The following is a 14,716-nucleotide window of genomic DNA, read 5'->3' as shown; positions in this document are numbered from 1 at the left end:
GCCATGAGAAGATTAAAAATTCAGTATAAATGCAGACGTCGCATGCCAAAAGTCCAACACTCCACCAAACTGTCCTTAACAAAGGTCGCTGCATAAGACACATATCTTGATTATGAATCACACAGGTGACTTCACTAACGACTATTAGTCTCTCTTCTTCCACCTTGCTATCTTCACAGGTCATAGCTTTTATAGCTCACTAAGTTTCAAAGTGGATACCTGATGGTGCTCTATAACTAATCCTAATGGTCTCATTGTACCAGAGGCCTGAAAATCTCTCTTTTTTTATTGAAAACTCTCCAAGCCTAGTGATTTGGTCAGTGCATTGACTAAGACAATAAGACCAAAGAAAGAAAGGCACATATCTTGTTATTAGGCATGCAAGTGACTCAAGTAGCGAAGTAACAACGTCTGTAGCAACAAAAAAAAATATAATAAGCGCAAACTTGCGATGGAAACAAAACCGAGAAGCAGAGCCATTTTGGCAATCTGGTTTGCAGTAAAAAAGTTCAACATCCACTGCATTTTATACATCAATTTTTCAACCACATGTAGGAAAATCAAGACAATAGAGTCTCCAGCTTCACCACTTTTATCATTTTAATTTCGCAAACAGCTTTGGTGCAACCTGTAAGATCCCAAAACCCAGTTTTCATTTCAGTATTCAAAATCGTAAAACAAGATATGATGATGAACAGCAAAAAAAAAAGGCATAATTAAAGTAACTTACACATTTGTCAATGCAATGGTAGTAGTCGAAATACTGGCCAGTGCAATGCATATGGCCAGAGTCATCACCTTGGATTCTCTTGACACAAGCCTGAGAATTACAAACAAACAAGACTTGTATCATTCAGCAAATGATCTTCAAAAACAACGTCACTGTGTCGAACTTATAACACAATTCATAATCATGTCACGCCAGTTTACCTGATATTCGAGTAGTGGCTTCACACATTTTGGTTTGCAAGATTCTTCAAGGTACTTCTTTGGATCGACAACTTCTTCATCTGCCCTGAAATATTCAAACCCATACTACATCAGAATACGAAACATGGAATAGAATCGATTTATCTATAGAAATGTGGCAAAAACCAATACTATCATGTAACAATTAGTATTATATGCAGATGAAAAAATTAGTAACTGAAGATTCTCATGGATCGATCACTACAAACAATAGAGAACAATCTAAAAGCATCTAATGAGTCCAATCTAGAAATTCTCAGAGACCTATGGAAACGTAAGATCCATCTACACAATATGATGTTGAGATTTGTAAGAAAAATAAAGCTTGGGGAGTTTAAGGAGTAAGCTTACATGGCGAAAAGTCAACCGGAGGCTGTCAAAAACTGCAAGAGACAGAAATGAAAATGAATATCAGACAGCAACAACAACAACAACAACAGATGAGTTTGGTCCTCGTGGGATGATATAATCAAATTGAAAGCAGATCTATTAAATATGAAAGAAATCGAAGATCCAATGAATTCGAATAGGATTTGATTGGGCGATACCTGATGAGACTGAGAGATGGAGGAGATCGAGACTCAGATGAACCCTACAGAGAGATGTTTGTTTTGTTTTGAGTCAAGTCTTCAGATTTCTCTAGAGATCCATTTTCACTGCGTTTTCGACGGGCAACAAACAATATGCATTTTGGGCCTTATTTCTTGTAAATATTAAAAGCCCATCAAAGCCCATTGCTTCAAGGAACATATACTTGTCAGAATATTATTCCTACGCTTTCTGACAACATCTTTTTTTGGCTTTTTAAGCAAAGTTGGAATATTTAAAAACATATATATATATATATATAGATGATTATGATGATAGATGCTTGCAGTCAAAATTGTCGTCTAAGTTGCCAAATTACGAATTTTGCGAACCTAAGAAATATTAAAACACATGTGAGATGTTGGGCGGCACGGCATGTCACACTATCTTAAATATGATACAGCATTTGATTCTCTCTTTTTCATTTTCTTCAAAATATTACTATAATATTTTTGATTGAATGATGATGATAAATTGATAATATTACAAAATAATGCAATAGGGAGGTATAAACAACATTATTGGTAATAGTATTAATGTCAGTAAGTAAAGGCCGCGCAATAATGTTGCTTAACGCCATGTAAACATTTGCAGCAACAAAAATATAATCTCAAACTATTGAAGATTGAAGGCGTGGATGATAACAAAATGAAAGAACAATAATCACTAATTTGGTTAACTTTCAAACCAACATGGTCTCGTCAGATTGAGAGGGCCGTAGAACAAATTGAAAGCAACTTTGATGCATGAAAGAATTGATGGAAGGTTTGTAAATGTTGAATTATCACACACTACCCCCTAAGAGAAAATTGCATTTACATTGTTCTTCTCCCTCCCCTATTTACAGAAACCCACAAATGGCATTTCACTGTCTCACCTCTCTTTCTCTCTCTCGTCTTCCTTCCGCAGCAATACTGTGACAAGAGCTTAGCGTCTCTTTTGCGCGAGGATCTTCTGGATCTTCCATGTCCAACACAGCAAGAAGGCCACAAGTCCAAGTCCCACACTTCCCCATAGTGTCACTACCCACAATGGCATTTCTGTTGGGTACAATCCTGTTTGTGTCACCATCATACAAACAACCAAGTTTGTTTACACTCTCCACACTATGTAACTGTAACCATAAACAAATAAAGCAGAGTATGTCTAAGGAACCACCTACCACTTCCAAACTTGATGCAGATGAGAAGTTCTACTATGCATATCCCCAGCGACAGCCAACAGAATGCTCCCACCTTTTTTACAGGTTTCCTGCCAACAACCCAAAAGAGTATGCCAGTTATACAATACTCTTTCTCAGCTAACACCAACCAACATCACAGTTGCTATATAGCCTTACCGGTCTTGAAGATATGAATTGTATTCCCGTGTTGTTGGTATCGCTATGAGCCACCACAAGATCAGCCTATAGAGAATCACTGGGTTTCTAGGAGGGATCCACAGGCTAAACTTGAGAAAGAATGTATTCAGCTCCACTGTCAAGAAGACTATGCAAAGAGTGAGTACTTGAATAAAACGCCAAGGTCCCTGCAACGGATGCCACTCGTCTTTGTCCCAATGAGCTGGTGTGAACTGCCCCAGTGTCCTTTTCACCTAAAAAAAAATACACAATTCTCATCACTATTTCAATGGCTACGACCATGTATGTGTATGCACTCTCAAGGTTGAACAAACCCTACTTTTCCAATAATGTTAGGTTGGCGGCTAATGCCAACCCACTCATATGTTTTTCCATCAAAGTATCGTACTGTATACATTCCTGCCCAGATCCCTACCAACATTAAAACAATATAAACTTTAATCAACGACATCTTAAAAAAGCACAACATATAGAATGGCTAGGTGGTTCAAGAATCATACCAAACCAATTGCATATCAAGATATCAAGAACAATACTGTCCCACCAGCACTCGTTGAAATTTGGTAACATATGCCGAAAAGTAAGCTGGAGAACATAAATATACATTTTTAGTGATACAGGGGAAGATATATCTTTGTCTTTATCAAACTGAAACCTGAAACATAAGAAAACAAAGACAATGACCAACCTCCAATAACTCAAAACCAATTGAAAGCACCCACAGAAGTGGCTGATTCCGGATCAGAATTGCTTTTCCCCACCATCCAAAGATGTGAGCCAAGAAAAACTCATCAAATATTGTGTCCTGAGAACATATAACCAAAGCATAAGCCTTTAGATGATATGAAGGGTTGTTTAAGATAAAAGGGGAGTTGTTGAGAAGATACCCTACATAAAGATTCTTAAACCTGTTTGTTGGGTGATCAGGCACATAAATCCGGCAATCAGCACCGTATGATTTCTCAGGAAGTTCTGCAGCATAAGCAAACTCAATATAAGAATGGTGAATCATTGCAGGGGAATAAATAGCATTCCTCTCTGAAACTCTAACCTATTCCAAGGTCAGGGTGGAGAAACTTCATAAACTGACGGGCATCATCACGTCTCTGGAAGCAAGAATTTTTAAACTATAAGAATTCATAAGAGCTATAAACCACAGGCATATAGGCAAAGCAAGGGTACTGTCCTACTGTATGAAAAGGATCGTAGGGAGGAAAAAAGTGGACCTGGAAGAGTAAAAAAGTAAGTGCAACTAAGTAAATGACGGCCATCCCATGGACTAAGCGCCAGATTGCAGGATGGGGCCTGATTAGAACCCTGCATAAAGCAAATAACTTGATTAAAGACACGGCACAAGTATCACCAACCACACTCTACATTATAAAAAAGAGAAAGCTAAATTAATTAAACATGTGAAAAGGTGTAAACAAACGTTGAAGGGGCTTGGAGCAGAGAGTAAGCAAGAAAGACTGCGATCATAGCCCACACTCCCCTAGCAAAAAGAAACAAAAAACATAGTAGACTAGTGTGAATTGATGGATGCAAACGGGAAAAGAAGAAAAAAGCAAGATGTGGGGAGAAGGAAAGAGAGAACCTTTTAACAGATGTAACAAGATCATCAGAAGTAGTGCTCTCAGGATCAAGAGCTCCACTAGCCCAACTAATAATAAGTCAAAATTGAAAACCCAAATTAAGGAATAACAAGAAAATGGGGCAGGCAGAGGAAGTAGTAAAAGAGGGGGAAGATAAAAAGATGACTGACATGAGAAAACAAGCGCCAATAAGGAGAAGAGAGATGGTGCGAGGCTTGTAAGCCCATGCAGTCCATGGATCAAGATCAGACTCAACAACATCACCACCATTCATTCTCCCCAAATGTTGTTCCTTTCTTCTATCTTTCCTGTACCCATTTGGTTCCATGGCCAAAAACTAGCTTCTGAAATATTATTGCTGCTAAAACAAAAAAGAGAGAAACTTTTTTTAGTCGGAGATGAGATTAAGAGGCAGAGAAATTATGAAAAGAACAAAAATGAAAAGGTGAAAGAAAAGAGAGAAGAGAAAAGGGCAGACAATGGAGAGTATACGGAGAGAAAAAGGTACAAAGGTACAACCAGAGACAGAGAAAGGGCTCTCTGTTTTTTGCAGAGAGGTAAAAGCAGAGAAGCAAAATCAGAAGATTTTTAACTTAAAAAAAACAATTTTTAAAAATAAAAATGAAAAATGGGTTTAGGAAAACAAAACCAAAAAATAGAGATTGAGATTGATTTGGAATACCTGAAGGAAGAACCCTAGAGAGATAGAGAGCGGTGGAGATTGGATTGGGAATGGGAGAGAAGAAGAAGTAGGAATCGAAGTAGAAGAAAGCTTCGTAGAGATGATGATGATGATGAGGATGATGAGGATGATGAGGAAGAATAAAAAGAAGAGAGGAACGGTCAAAGTAGAAAGAGAGAGAGAGAGAGAGATAGATACGGCTTCTTCTGATGCTGTGCTTATGCTTCTCTGCTTCTGTTCACGATCTGAAAACGACTCTGCTTCCTTTCCCCCACGATTTCCCCTTTTTTTTTTTTTTTTACTTTTTTACCCTTTTCCTTCTTTTATGAGTATTATTCCTATGCAATATATGTTGTATGGTGACATCATCACACAACAACAACATACTGTAAAATGAAAAAAAAATGCAAATGTGGGTTTGATCGCACTATCCATATTTGTCAAAAATTCCACTAATTTTATTTTATTTATGTAGATGTGGTTCGGTACATGATGATGATGCATCATTACGAATTTGAAGTTTTATGAATTTCTATTTAAACCATAAGTATGGGTTCATTTTATTGACCAATAGAAAAAAAAAAAAAAAAAGTAGTAATTGATTCGTAGCAAAGAAATGATTTTGGTCGTTTATGGCGTTAGGAAACATTTAGTCAAAATTATAATAAAATCATTGTATTTGGGCCACATTATTATCGTCGTCACCATTCGGTTTTGTTATGTTTGTTCTGCACCGTCTAGTTTACCTGATAGTGTATATTTGTTTTACGCTAACCATATTGTTTTCAGCGTGGTTTTGGTCACAGTTCATATCAAAAGATGTATTGAATGTTACGCTAATCATAAAATGTGTAATATCTAATGTTTTTACCTACTTTATCAATTTCATTGAATATCGAAATCCTATAGACATTTAATTCATGTTTCACCAGATGCGTCTTTAAATTTTTATCTAAAAAAAAAAAAACGGTGAAATATAAGCTGAAAAGGTTAACATTTATGGTGTTGGAATGTTATACAATAATAACTACTAGTATATGATTTGTAATTGCAAAACCAAATAAAAGCACATCAATTGCGAAATTTATTAATATTCTTATTTAAGTAATTGATTTGACATATATTCCCAAAAGTACAAATGAAAAGCAGAGAATAACAACCCTAATTAGTATAAAATCATTTATTTTCCCTTTATTGAATGACCAAAATAAAAAAGGGAGGCAAAAAAAGTCTAGTATGAAATTAAAGAGAGAAGTGAAGTGATGATATAGACACCTCTCTGTGCTTGAAATCATCACAATAACTCTAGCATGTATGTAACGTACTAGAGAATGGACCATAACTACAGAATAGCATACGGTCATCATCTAGCTGCTCCTTGGTTAACTGCGTGATACAATTAAAACACCAATGAAAAAATATGATAAAAGTTGGAATTTTTTTGAATAGAAACAAAGATAAACAGCTCATTTCCTATAAGAAGACCATGCAGATAGGGACACCACTTGGCACTTGTCACACACTTACCTTCCTCCTCTCTTTTTTTTTTCAAAAACTTTTTCATTATAGTCATAATAACTAAATGATAAAGAATGGGATTTGACACTAACCAAAAAAAAAAGTTATACTGTAGTTTTCTTGGGTTAAAAGTGAGTGAATCACATGTAAATAAATAGAAGAAAAGTGTGTGTTAGAAACAGAGGAGAGATTATAATGATTAGGGTCAAAGTAAATAATGAGATAGAGAGTGATTAAGAAATTTCGATTTTGATGATATTCGAAATCATAGAGGTTGGTAATGATTGGCAGAATAAAAAGCATTACAGCTCTAACTTGTACTAGTATATTATCACCACCTTATATCATAGCGATCGATACCAATCAGTGTTCAAAAAAGCGCTAGGCGGTATGTGGGCGGTGACCCAGCGCTTAGCGCCTAGAACGCTTAGTCGGAATTTTAGGCGTTTTAAGGCGGTTTAGGCATTTACAATACGAACATTATAAATATAATATTATATGTAAAATTATGTAAAAATATATGTTAGAAGAAATAAATAATAATAAATCATAAACTAAAATTAGTAAAAATATATTTATTTAATTTAGATTAATAACATATTAACATTTATATGAATATAAACTTAAATTTTAAATATATGTAATTAAAAATAAAAATATACAATAAAATAATATTATGTGATTTTAGGCGGTCTAAGCGGTCATCTAGGCGTCTGCTGAGCGCCTAGCGCCTAGACGGCGCCTAAGCGACCGCCTAAACCGCTTTCTTGAACACTGATACCAATAATACTGTGATAATGCTTTCGTAATAAAGTACATATACACCTGTGAGAACTTTCAACATGTAATTATGACGAAACTGTAACCATTAAGCCTATCAACTAACTTTTTCACCACAAGCAAACTTAGGAGAATTCATCTGTGCATTCGCATGCAATAAGTATAGTTTAAGTGTTGTTGTATATGGTAAATGGTAAGCGAGGGAGCGAGTCAGAGAGAGAAAGAAGTGTGGTCTACATCTAGAAATAATATGAGGAGGACAACCTCAAAATAGTCAGTCTCGAGTATAAGTGTTAGCATATGGAGACAAGTAAGAAAATGTGGTCCATTGTTGTTTCTGATCCGTCCGGACGACTTTAATTATGGTTTCTACGACTGATCCACCACATGCTCCTAATTGATGTGTAATACAACCAGTCCCTAGACTTTGGATTGGACACATTTTTATTTTATTTTTTCTTTAAGATAACTTCAGATTGGACACATGTTTAATTTCTGAGTCAAAGCTCAAAAATATCATAATTTTGAAATCAAATCCAAGGGAATTACAAGATATAACGATGCTCACATTATCTTGTAATGCCAACCAAGAACATCATATCTTCTAACATGCTGGCTCTTTCAGGTCAGAAGATATGTCCTTGGAAACTTCAAAATGATACATTAACCACCACTTTGCTTCTTGTTAGATCCGCGCAGATCGTCCAACTGTCATGTGATACCTTCTCATTTTCAATCAATTTTGGTTTTAAGTACCGCTTTGAAAAACCTTGATTTGGAAACTAAGGAACACATTAAAATAAAAATAATGATTTTAGTTGGTAGAACAAGACAATTTACGTATGTTCTACTGAAAATAAAAATGAAATAAACACAAAATATGTAGAATTCGAAGACGTATATCATCAATACATATATAATATACCTTCTATAATATATGTATAAATTTTGCATATTGGTGAAAGCGACGATCGGTGAACTTCCACGCACAAGGATGGACGTCCGTAAGAAGTTGCATATGTGTCTAAAATTAAACAAATTAAGTAACATCACCAACTAAGTCTTGCATGTGTATCTATCACCTTTGCGATTGTTAGAAATAGCAAACAATCATGAACATTTTTAAAAATTGCTATTCTAGCATGCAGAGTTATAAAATAAAATAAAAACTTACAAAAATATTATGAATACCAAAAATATATATATTAATATATATATATATACTTTGTTGTTCCATATCAAACAAAGTAATTAATGATACTTTCATACAATTTCTGGTCGATCACTCTTGGTCCTCCTGTATTTATCAGTTATCACTCTGCCTTAACCGAGAAAATTAAGTGGGGGGTATTGGTTTGAGATTTGAATAAAGTTTTAAAGATTTTAGATGTTATGTAGAATCTGTTGTTATTAGAACAAGACTTTGTTAAACTCTGTTAAAGTTTAGTGTTATTAGTTTGTGATTTGTAAAAAGTCATTTAAAATCTTAAAAAATTTGGGTTATTGGATTCAGACTTTTATAAAGTCATTAAAAGTTTTGTGTTATTCAGTTAAAACAAAAGAATCTAGGATTGTTAATGAGTTCAATTATTATGTTATTGGTTCATGATTTTAAAAACTTTCTTTAGAAAATAAAGTCATGGAAAGTATCACAAAAATACAGGGATTGTTTGGAGACTTTACAAGATTTTAGAAAACTAATCCACAAAACTCTCTATCAATCTTCAACAATCATTCACTTATTCACTTTTAATGATTTTATTGAACTCTTAAAAAATCTTCATAAATCTCAAACCAATACCACCCCCTAAACCTCTTTACATAATAGACTTTGTTGTAATGTGATAACTGATACTGGATTGGGCCTGGAGTACTGCAGAAAATAATGGTAAAGCCCATACCTTATATATTAGGCTCGAGCAGAATCCAACGGAGATTGGACTGCTGATTGCTTTAACTGTGACTGCGACTTGCCTTTCTTCTGCACCGTTATTTTAAGGGACTTGTGTTGTGTGGTAACCCTTTGGCCACATCATGCTTGAAATGAATGGTATCTACATTACCTGCCTCTTCCATATATGAATGAATAAACGAGAGATACTACTCTTTGGTCTTTGCTTTACTTTGTTTTGTCACCACACAATGCTCATCTAATTGGAGTTGGTAATCACAATTAATCAAATTCTTGCTAATTATGATATAGAGGACAATACATCCTTTTCGTCAATCACTTTTACGCCTGCCATTTTTTTTGGTGTCTTTTAAAATATTTAAACTCTATGGCATTTCGTAACCCATATTATAAAAATAAATAATGGTTTGGGGTTTTTTGGTCGTTGCTTAATTAAGGTGTTTAATCAACTTACTTAATCCCAACTTGTGCCTTTCTTTTTATCAGTCGGTGGATTCTCAGATCTTTTGGACGGCGAAATAGAGACTTCTTTTCTCCCACTTTCTCTTTTTAAATATATAAAATCCCAAAACTTAATTATTATATTTTGCAGAATGAATATGTTGACAGCGCCGTTTACCATTTTTCTAATACTACATGACTAATGTTGCTTATATATTGCCTTCACTCTTTTGTTTATGTTTTTCTTCATTGTGATCATGTTTATCCTTAACTACATTAACTAATGTGATTCAAATTAGATCACTTGTTTTATTTCATAGTTTTTGAAGTAGCTGTTATATTTTTCTAATACTATTCTGTGATTTCATACCATTTTTAGTTTTAACTATTTCTATTTGTACTTAATAAATATAAAATATTAGTTTTGAAGATATACAAATTGACAATTTTCAAATTAAGATAGATATAAAAGAAAATGAGTAGCTCGATTTTTGACCATTTTACAAATATCATAGAATGGTAAATTTTAATTATTATTTACTGAAAATTCTGATCTTGATTTTTTTACCATTTTATAATATTTAATATATTATTTTATGAACATTCTGATGTTGTTTGTTCCGCTGTTTAGTTTAGTTGCTTGCTATCTTGTTTTAAAAATTGGAATAAATACTTTTGATAAGGTAGAGAAACCGTAGAATTGACATGATTATTGGGGGTCCGAAACATATAAAATATGAAACGTAGTGGTGAGACAACAAGTTAGCGAGGATCGTGCAAAATCTTCATCAGATCAACAAATTGGTGTCAATAAAAAATGTTCATCTTAAAATATTATAAGTTTGGTCCCCTTCGTCTAATCTTTAGATCAAACATCCACACCGCCCACTACTATTCAATATCACATTTTTATGTTAATTTATTTGATCTAATTAATTAATAACAATAGTATGTTTTTAACATGCTTCAAGTCTCTTGGCTACGGTCACACCACCCATAAGGTTAACTGCACTCCACTACTCCAGCTATCGCCTAGCGGTGTCCATGAATCTTTCCGACTAATAGCATTCAATTAAATATCTTATGTTTCTTGGAATCTTTAAAGAACACAAAATGTTTTAAGCGTATAGCGAACACATACCTTTTTTACCTTTTTTGTTTTACGAAGTAGACACCTTTCGTCATCATTTATATAAAAAAAAAGAACAAAAAAAATTAGTTGAGTTAATAAAAGCTATGTTCTCAGATTTTCACTTATTATTAGCTTAATATATTATCTTATAGTATTAGATATCTTAAATATTTTTCCTACAATTATTAAAAGTTTAAACTTTATTTTTGGGTGTTGCACAAAATACCATTTGGTTTTACGACTTTTATCAGTAAACATGGTCATAGACAGAACATGAAACTAACTGAAGACATCATGTGGTCATAGACGGAAACTCAAAGGGGGTGTCTGAAAATGAAAGTGAGAAAGAAGTGACGTCGGTCTGTATAAAATTAGATTTGCAATATACCAGATCACGTGTCTAACAGATTTGGTATTTATTGCTAACTTCATTTTTGATCTAATTATATTAACCATCACAGTGACATTATATAATAAAAAAAAGAGAGAAAAGGTCACAATTATATGTAAAAATCTTTGTATTTATTCTTTATCTTAGGAAATATATCAACAAAATCGATTAAAAATTCAAATACAATGAATGATTTTTCTACCTTATAGATTTTTTTTTAGATCATCATAATTTATAGAAAAGTATCCTAAATCAATAATTTCCATTAGTGAATATGTAAGCAATAAAAAAAAAAAAAAAAAAGTCCATTGACCCTTTTGTTAGTGATGTAATAAAAAAAGGAAGACAAAGTGTAAAGGTTAAGCAAAGACAGCTATATATAGAAAAACACAGAGAGAGAGAGAGACAAAGGAAGAAGAAGAAGAAGAAGAAGAAGATGGGGCTACAAGGTCAGCTAAGTGACGTCTCTTCCGATTCAATCCCTCTTATGCTCCTCTCTCTCCTCGCCGTATTCATCAACCATCTCCGATCTTTTCTCCTCCGTCTCACGGCTAACTCTTCAAACCCTAACCTCCCCGTCGACGACGTCTCGATAGCGTCGGGGCTAGCGAACATCATCGTCCTCGCGGATCAGCTGAGCTTGAATAGGCTCTTCTCGTACCGGTGCGACGGAAACGGAGGAGGAGGATCTGAGGATTGCGTGGTGTGTCTGTCGAAACTGAAGGAAGGTGAAGAGGTGAGGAAGCTGGAATGTCGACACGTGTTCCACAAAGAGTGTTTGGAAGGATGGCTTCACCATCTCAATTTCACTTGTCCTCTCTGTAGATCTGCTTTGGTCTCTGATGCTTGCGTCTCCAATACGCAGCGTCGCGTCGGGAGGGATTTGATCTCTTGTTTCTCTCTCCACTGAGTGTCAGAAGACGGCGGGTGATTGATTCTCTCAATCCTCATCCACATCTCCGAGAGATCTACGGTGGCTGGCCACGCACACGCGCGCGCCCCTTCTTTTCTCGGATCCTTTTCTTTTTTTGAGGTCTCTCTCTCTCTCTGTCTATGGGAGAAGACCTTTTGTTTGGTTTTTTTTCTTACTTTTCGGTTTCGTTTATGTAAATTTTGAATATACAAATTTTCACCGTTTGTATCTTTTGTCTTCATTTTGAGGTATATAGATTGAGAAGATAATATGAAATTACGTTTCCATTTGAAATACTCTTTGCAATCTCTCATTCCATCGCCACTAAATTCTCTGCAAGTTTTGGTTATGTATGACTTGTTTCAAGAATTGAGGGATTTGTAGATTAAGTAAGCTTTGGCTTGATAAATTTGAGGATAAGGGAACATTGATTACAATCCCTACACCTCAATATGTATGTGTAAAGTTAAGGATGGACATTGGAGACAGATGTCTTAAAGAGTTCTTCTATATCAGATTCATGTTTTTATTTACTAATGAACCAGTGCAGACGGATCACTTTGTAGATGATTAATGAGTGATCTAGTTCAAGATTCAGATTCATGTTTTTATTCACTAACGAACCAGTGATGAAGACTGATCACTTTGTAGATGATTAATGAGTGATCTAGTTCAAGATTCAGATTCATGTTTTTATTCACTAACGAACCAGTGGAGACGGATCACTTTGTAGATGATTAATGAGTGATCTAGTTCAAGATTCAGATTCATGTTTTTATTCACTAACGAATCAGTGAAGACTGATCACTTTGTAGATGATTAATGAGTGATCTAGTTCAAGATTCACCCCTAAGAATACTATAGTTCATTCACTACATTTACAAGTTAGCCACTATCAAACTCTTAAGGAGTGGAAAAAACGTTTGTGTTCGTATCTCGGTTTGCAATATTTTCATCTAGAATTTGAACGTTTTTGAAGTTGGAGAGAATTTTTATTGCAGTTTTTACCAACTTATGGTGTCTCAGGTGTCTTTTCAGAGAACTGTGTGGGCTTGTTAATTTGTAACGATAGCACACGAACAATATGGGCTTATAAAAATTACATTTTCAAACTCAGTTGTGGGAATATATAGGGCTTGTTAACAATTCTACATCTCTTAATCCTTATTTACCTAATTTTCCTCTAATCATATTTTTAAGCAAACAATATATCATCAATTTAGGTATCTCCTATATATTAATAGAGAAGCACTCTAACAGAAAAGCTGAGGTGTCGCGCTCACAGAGCTCATATACCTTTTTTAATAAAAGCTCTTACATCTCATTATTATTTACATAAATATGCCATTAAAATATTATAAGCCAATGTTTTTTCTATTAGTTTTTAAAGATGAAAAATTTAATAAACTATTAAATCCGACAAATGTATTTAGTATCATTTTCATAACTTATTTACTTATTAAAAGTAAATTACATTCCACAATATATATATATATATATATTATTCATTTATTTACCATTATTATCATTTTTCTCATTGCATTTTTAAACTTCAGATTAGTTTAAATTACATCAATTAGTCTAAAAAATATTGCTTTATCTATTTAATGGTATAATGATATAGATAATAATGTGAAACATAAAATATGTGAATTTGATTTTTAGAAACACAAAAAGACATCAAAATTTTCTACACGACGTTAAAATTCTTTTCCAAGTTCAAGTATTTCACGAGTGAAACATATTTTACAAAAAAATAAACAAAAATTTGAATAAACGAATAAAACTTTACTTACATATTTTGTTTTGTAAAAACAAATCTTAAATCTCAAATCTCAAATAATAGTTTACTCATAATATTTTATTTAAAATGATTTATTCCGCACATTGTGCGGGTTGTTACCTAGTTAGTCTTATTTTGGCTCCCATTGATGAGACACACAAAAGATAAAATTGTATCAATCCATCATTCATCTTCAACAATTTTCTACATACATATACTGTATATATGGGAGATGGAGTTAAATTTCTTAGCTAATCTTACCAACTCGAAACGTCTGATAAAACTTCTTTAGTTGGATTAAATGGAAAACGAGACACAATTAAACGAAAGCAATTTAAATTCCTCAAGATTCAACTCATAATCCATTTTCATGTAAATGCTAGCTATTACAGTATCTAATGTAACTTTAGTTATTATTTAGTTGACAGTAACCATCACCACAAGGACACTCATCATTTCATATAACATAACATGAAAATAATCATAGAGTAAAACCACACACACATACAAACAAACACTAAGTAAAAAGATATAAGAATGATTTTTTTCGGGTAAGGAAAAAAAATCGGACCAGTAACCTTCGATTCCCCAGCTGCAAAGCAATGCAATAATCTCGCTCTCCCCAGACTTACATTTCTATGAAAGAGCGTAAACT

At 33.8% G+C, this 14,716-nt stretch overlaps 3 protein-coding genes across 4 annotated transcripts; 1 reads left to right on the top strand and 2 right to left on the bottom strand.

Moving 5' to 3' along the window:
- Positions 348-1,627, bottom strand: LOC109130221 (cytochrome b-c1 complex subunit 6-like). Its single transcript, XM_019239568.1, has 5 exons — positions 1,518-1,627; positions 1,321-1,352; positions 931-1,015; positions 731-820; positions 348-628 (listed from the first exon to the last, which is right to left on the bottom strand). Coding segments are annotated over exons 2-5 (210 nt in total). The 5' UTR covers positions 1,323-1,352; positions 1,518-1,627; the 3' UTR covers positions 348-595.
- Positions 2,207-5,486, bottom strand: LOC104755819 (CDP-diacylglycerol--serine O-phosphatidyltransferase 1). Of its 2 annotated transcripts, none has more exons than XM_010478288.2 (13): positions 5,192-5,486; positions 4,680-4,870; positions 4,512-4,577; positions 4,350-4,409; positions 4,144-4,234; positions 3,969-4,023; positions 3,810-3,889; positions 3,606-3,722; positions 3,418-3,502; positions 3,237-3,328; positions 2,897-3,150; positions 2,720-2,808; positions 2,207-2,612 (listed from the first exon to the last, which is right to left on the bottom strand). In XM_010478288.2, the coding sequence occupies exons 2-13, from the start codon at positions 4,835-4,837 to the stop codon at positions 2,485-2,487; spliced, it is 1,275 nt and encodes a 424-aa protein (XP_010476590.1). In that variant the 5' UTR covers positions 4,838-4,870; positions 5,192-5,486; the 3' UTR covers positions 2,207-2,484. The 2 variants fall into 2 exon arrangements, with proteins under 2 accessions (XP_010476590.1, XP_019094257.1); XM_019238712.1 differs by having other exon boundaries at positions 4,680-4,867.
- Positions 11,747-12,572, top strand: LOC104755818 (E3 ubiquitin-protein ligase RHA2A-like). Its single transcript, XM_010478287.2, has one exon. It carries the CDS (start codon positions 11,802-11,804, stop codon positions 12,273-12,275), a length of 474 nt encoding a protein of 157 aa, XP_010476589.1. The 5' UTR covers positions 11,747-11,801; the 3' UTR covers positions 12,276-12,572.

The sequence above is a fragment of the Camelina sativa genome, chromosome 17 (genome assembly GCF_000633955.1).
Source record: "Camelina sativa cultivar DH55 chromosome 17, Cs, whole genome shotgun sequence".
NCBI classification, from domain to species: Eukaryota; Viridiplantae; Streptophyta; class Magnoliopsida; order Brassicales; family Brassicaceae; genus Camelina; species Camelina sativa.
This window is presented reverse-complemented; position numbering and strand designations above follow the sequence as displayed.

Excerpts from the sequence above, each read along its gene's own strand:
- LOC109130221 (XM_019239568.1), bottom strand. Across the intron at positions 821-930 it reads AGCCACTACTCGAATATCAG|GCTTGTGTCAAGAGAATCCA; the intron begins GTAAACTGGCGT and ends TGTAATTCTCAG. Across the intron at positions 629-730 it reads ACCATTGCATTGACAAATGT|GTTGCACCAAAGCTGTTTGC; the intron begins GTAAGTTACTTT and ends GGGATCTTACAG.
- LOC104755819 (XM_010478288.2), bottom strand. The coding sequence starts at position 4,837 with ATGGAACCAAATGGGTACAGGAAAGATAGAAGAAAGGAACAACATTTG. Across the intron at positions 4,410-4,511 it reads CTTGTTACATCTGTTAAAAG|GGGAGTGTGGGCTATGATCG; the intron begins GTTCTCTCTTTC and ends TCTTTTTGCTAG. Across the intron at positions 3,329-3,417 it reads CTTGATATGCAATTGGTTTG|GGATCTGGGCAGGAATGTAT; the intron begins GTATGATTCTTG and ends TAATGTTGGTAG.
- LOC104755818 (XM_010478287.2), top strand. The coding sequence starts at position 11,802 with ATGGGGCTACAAGGTCAGCTAAGTGACGTCTCTTCCGATTCAATCCCT.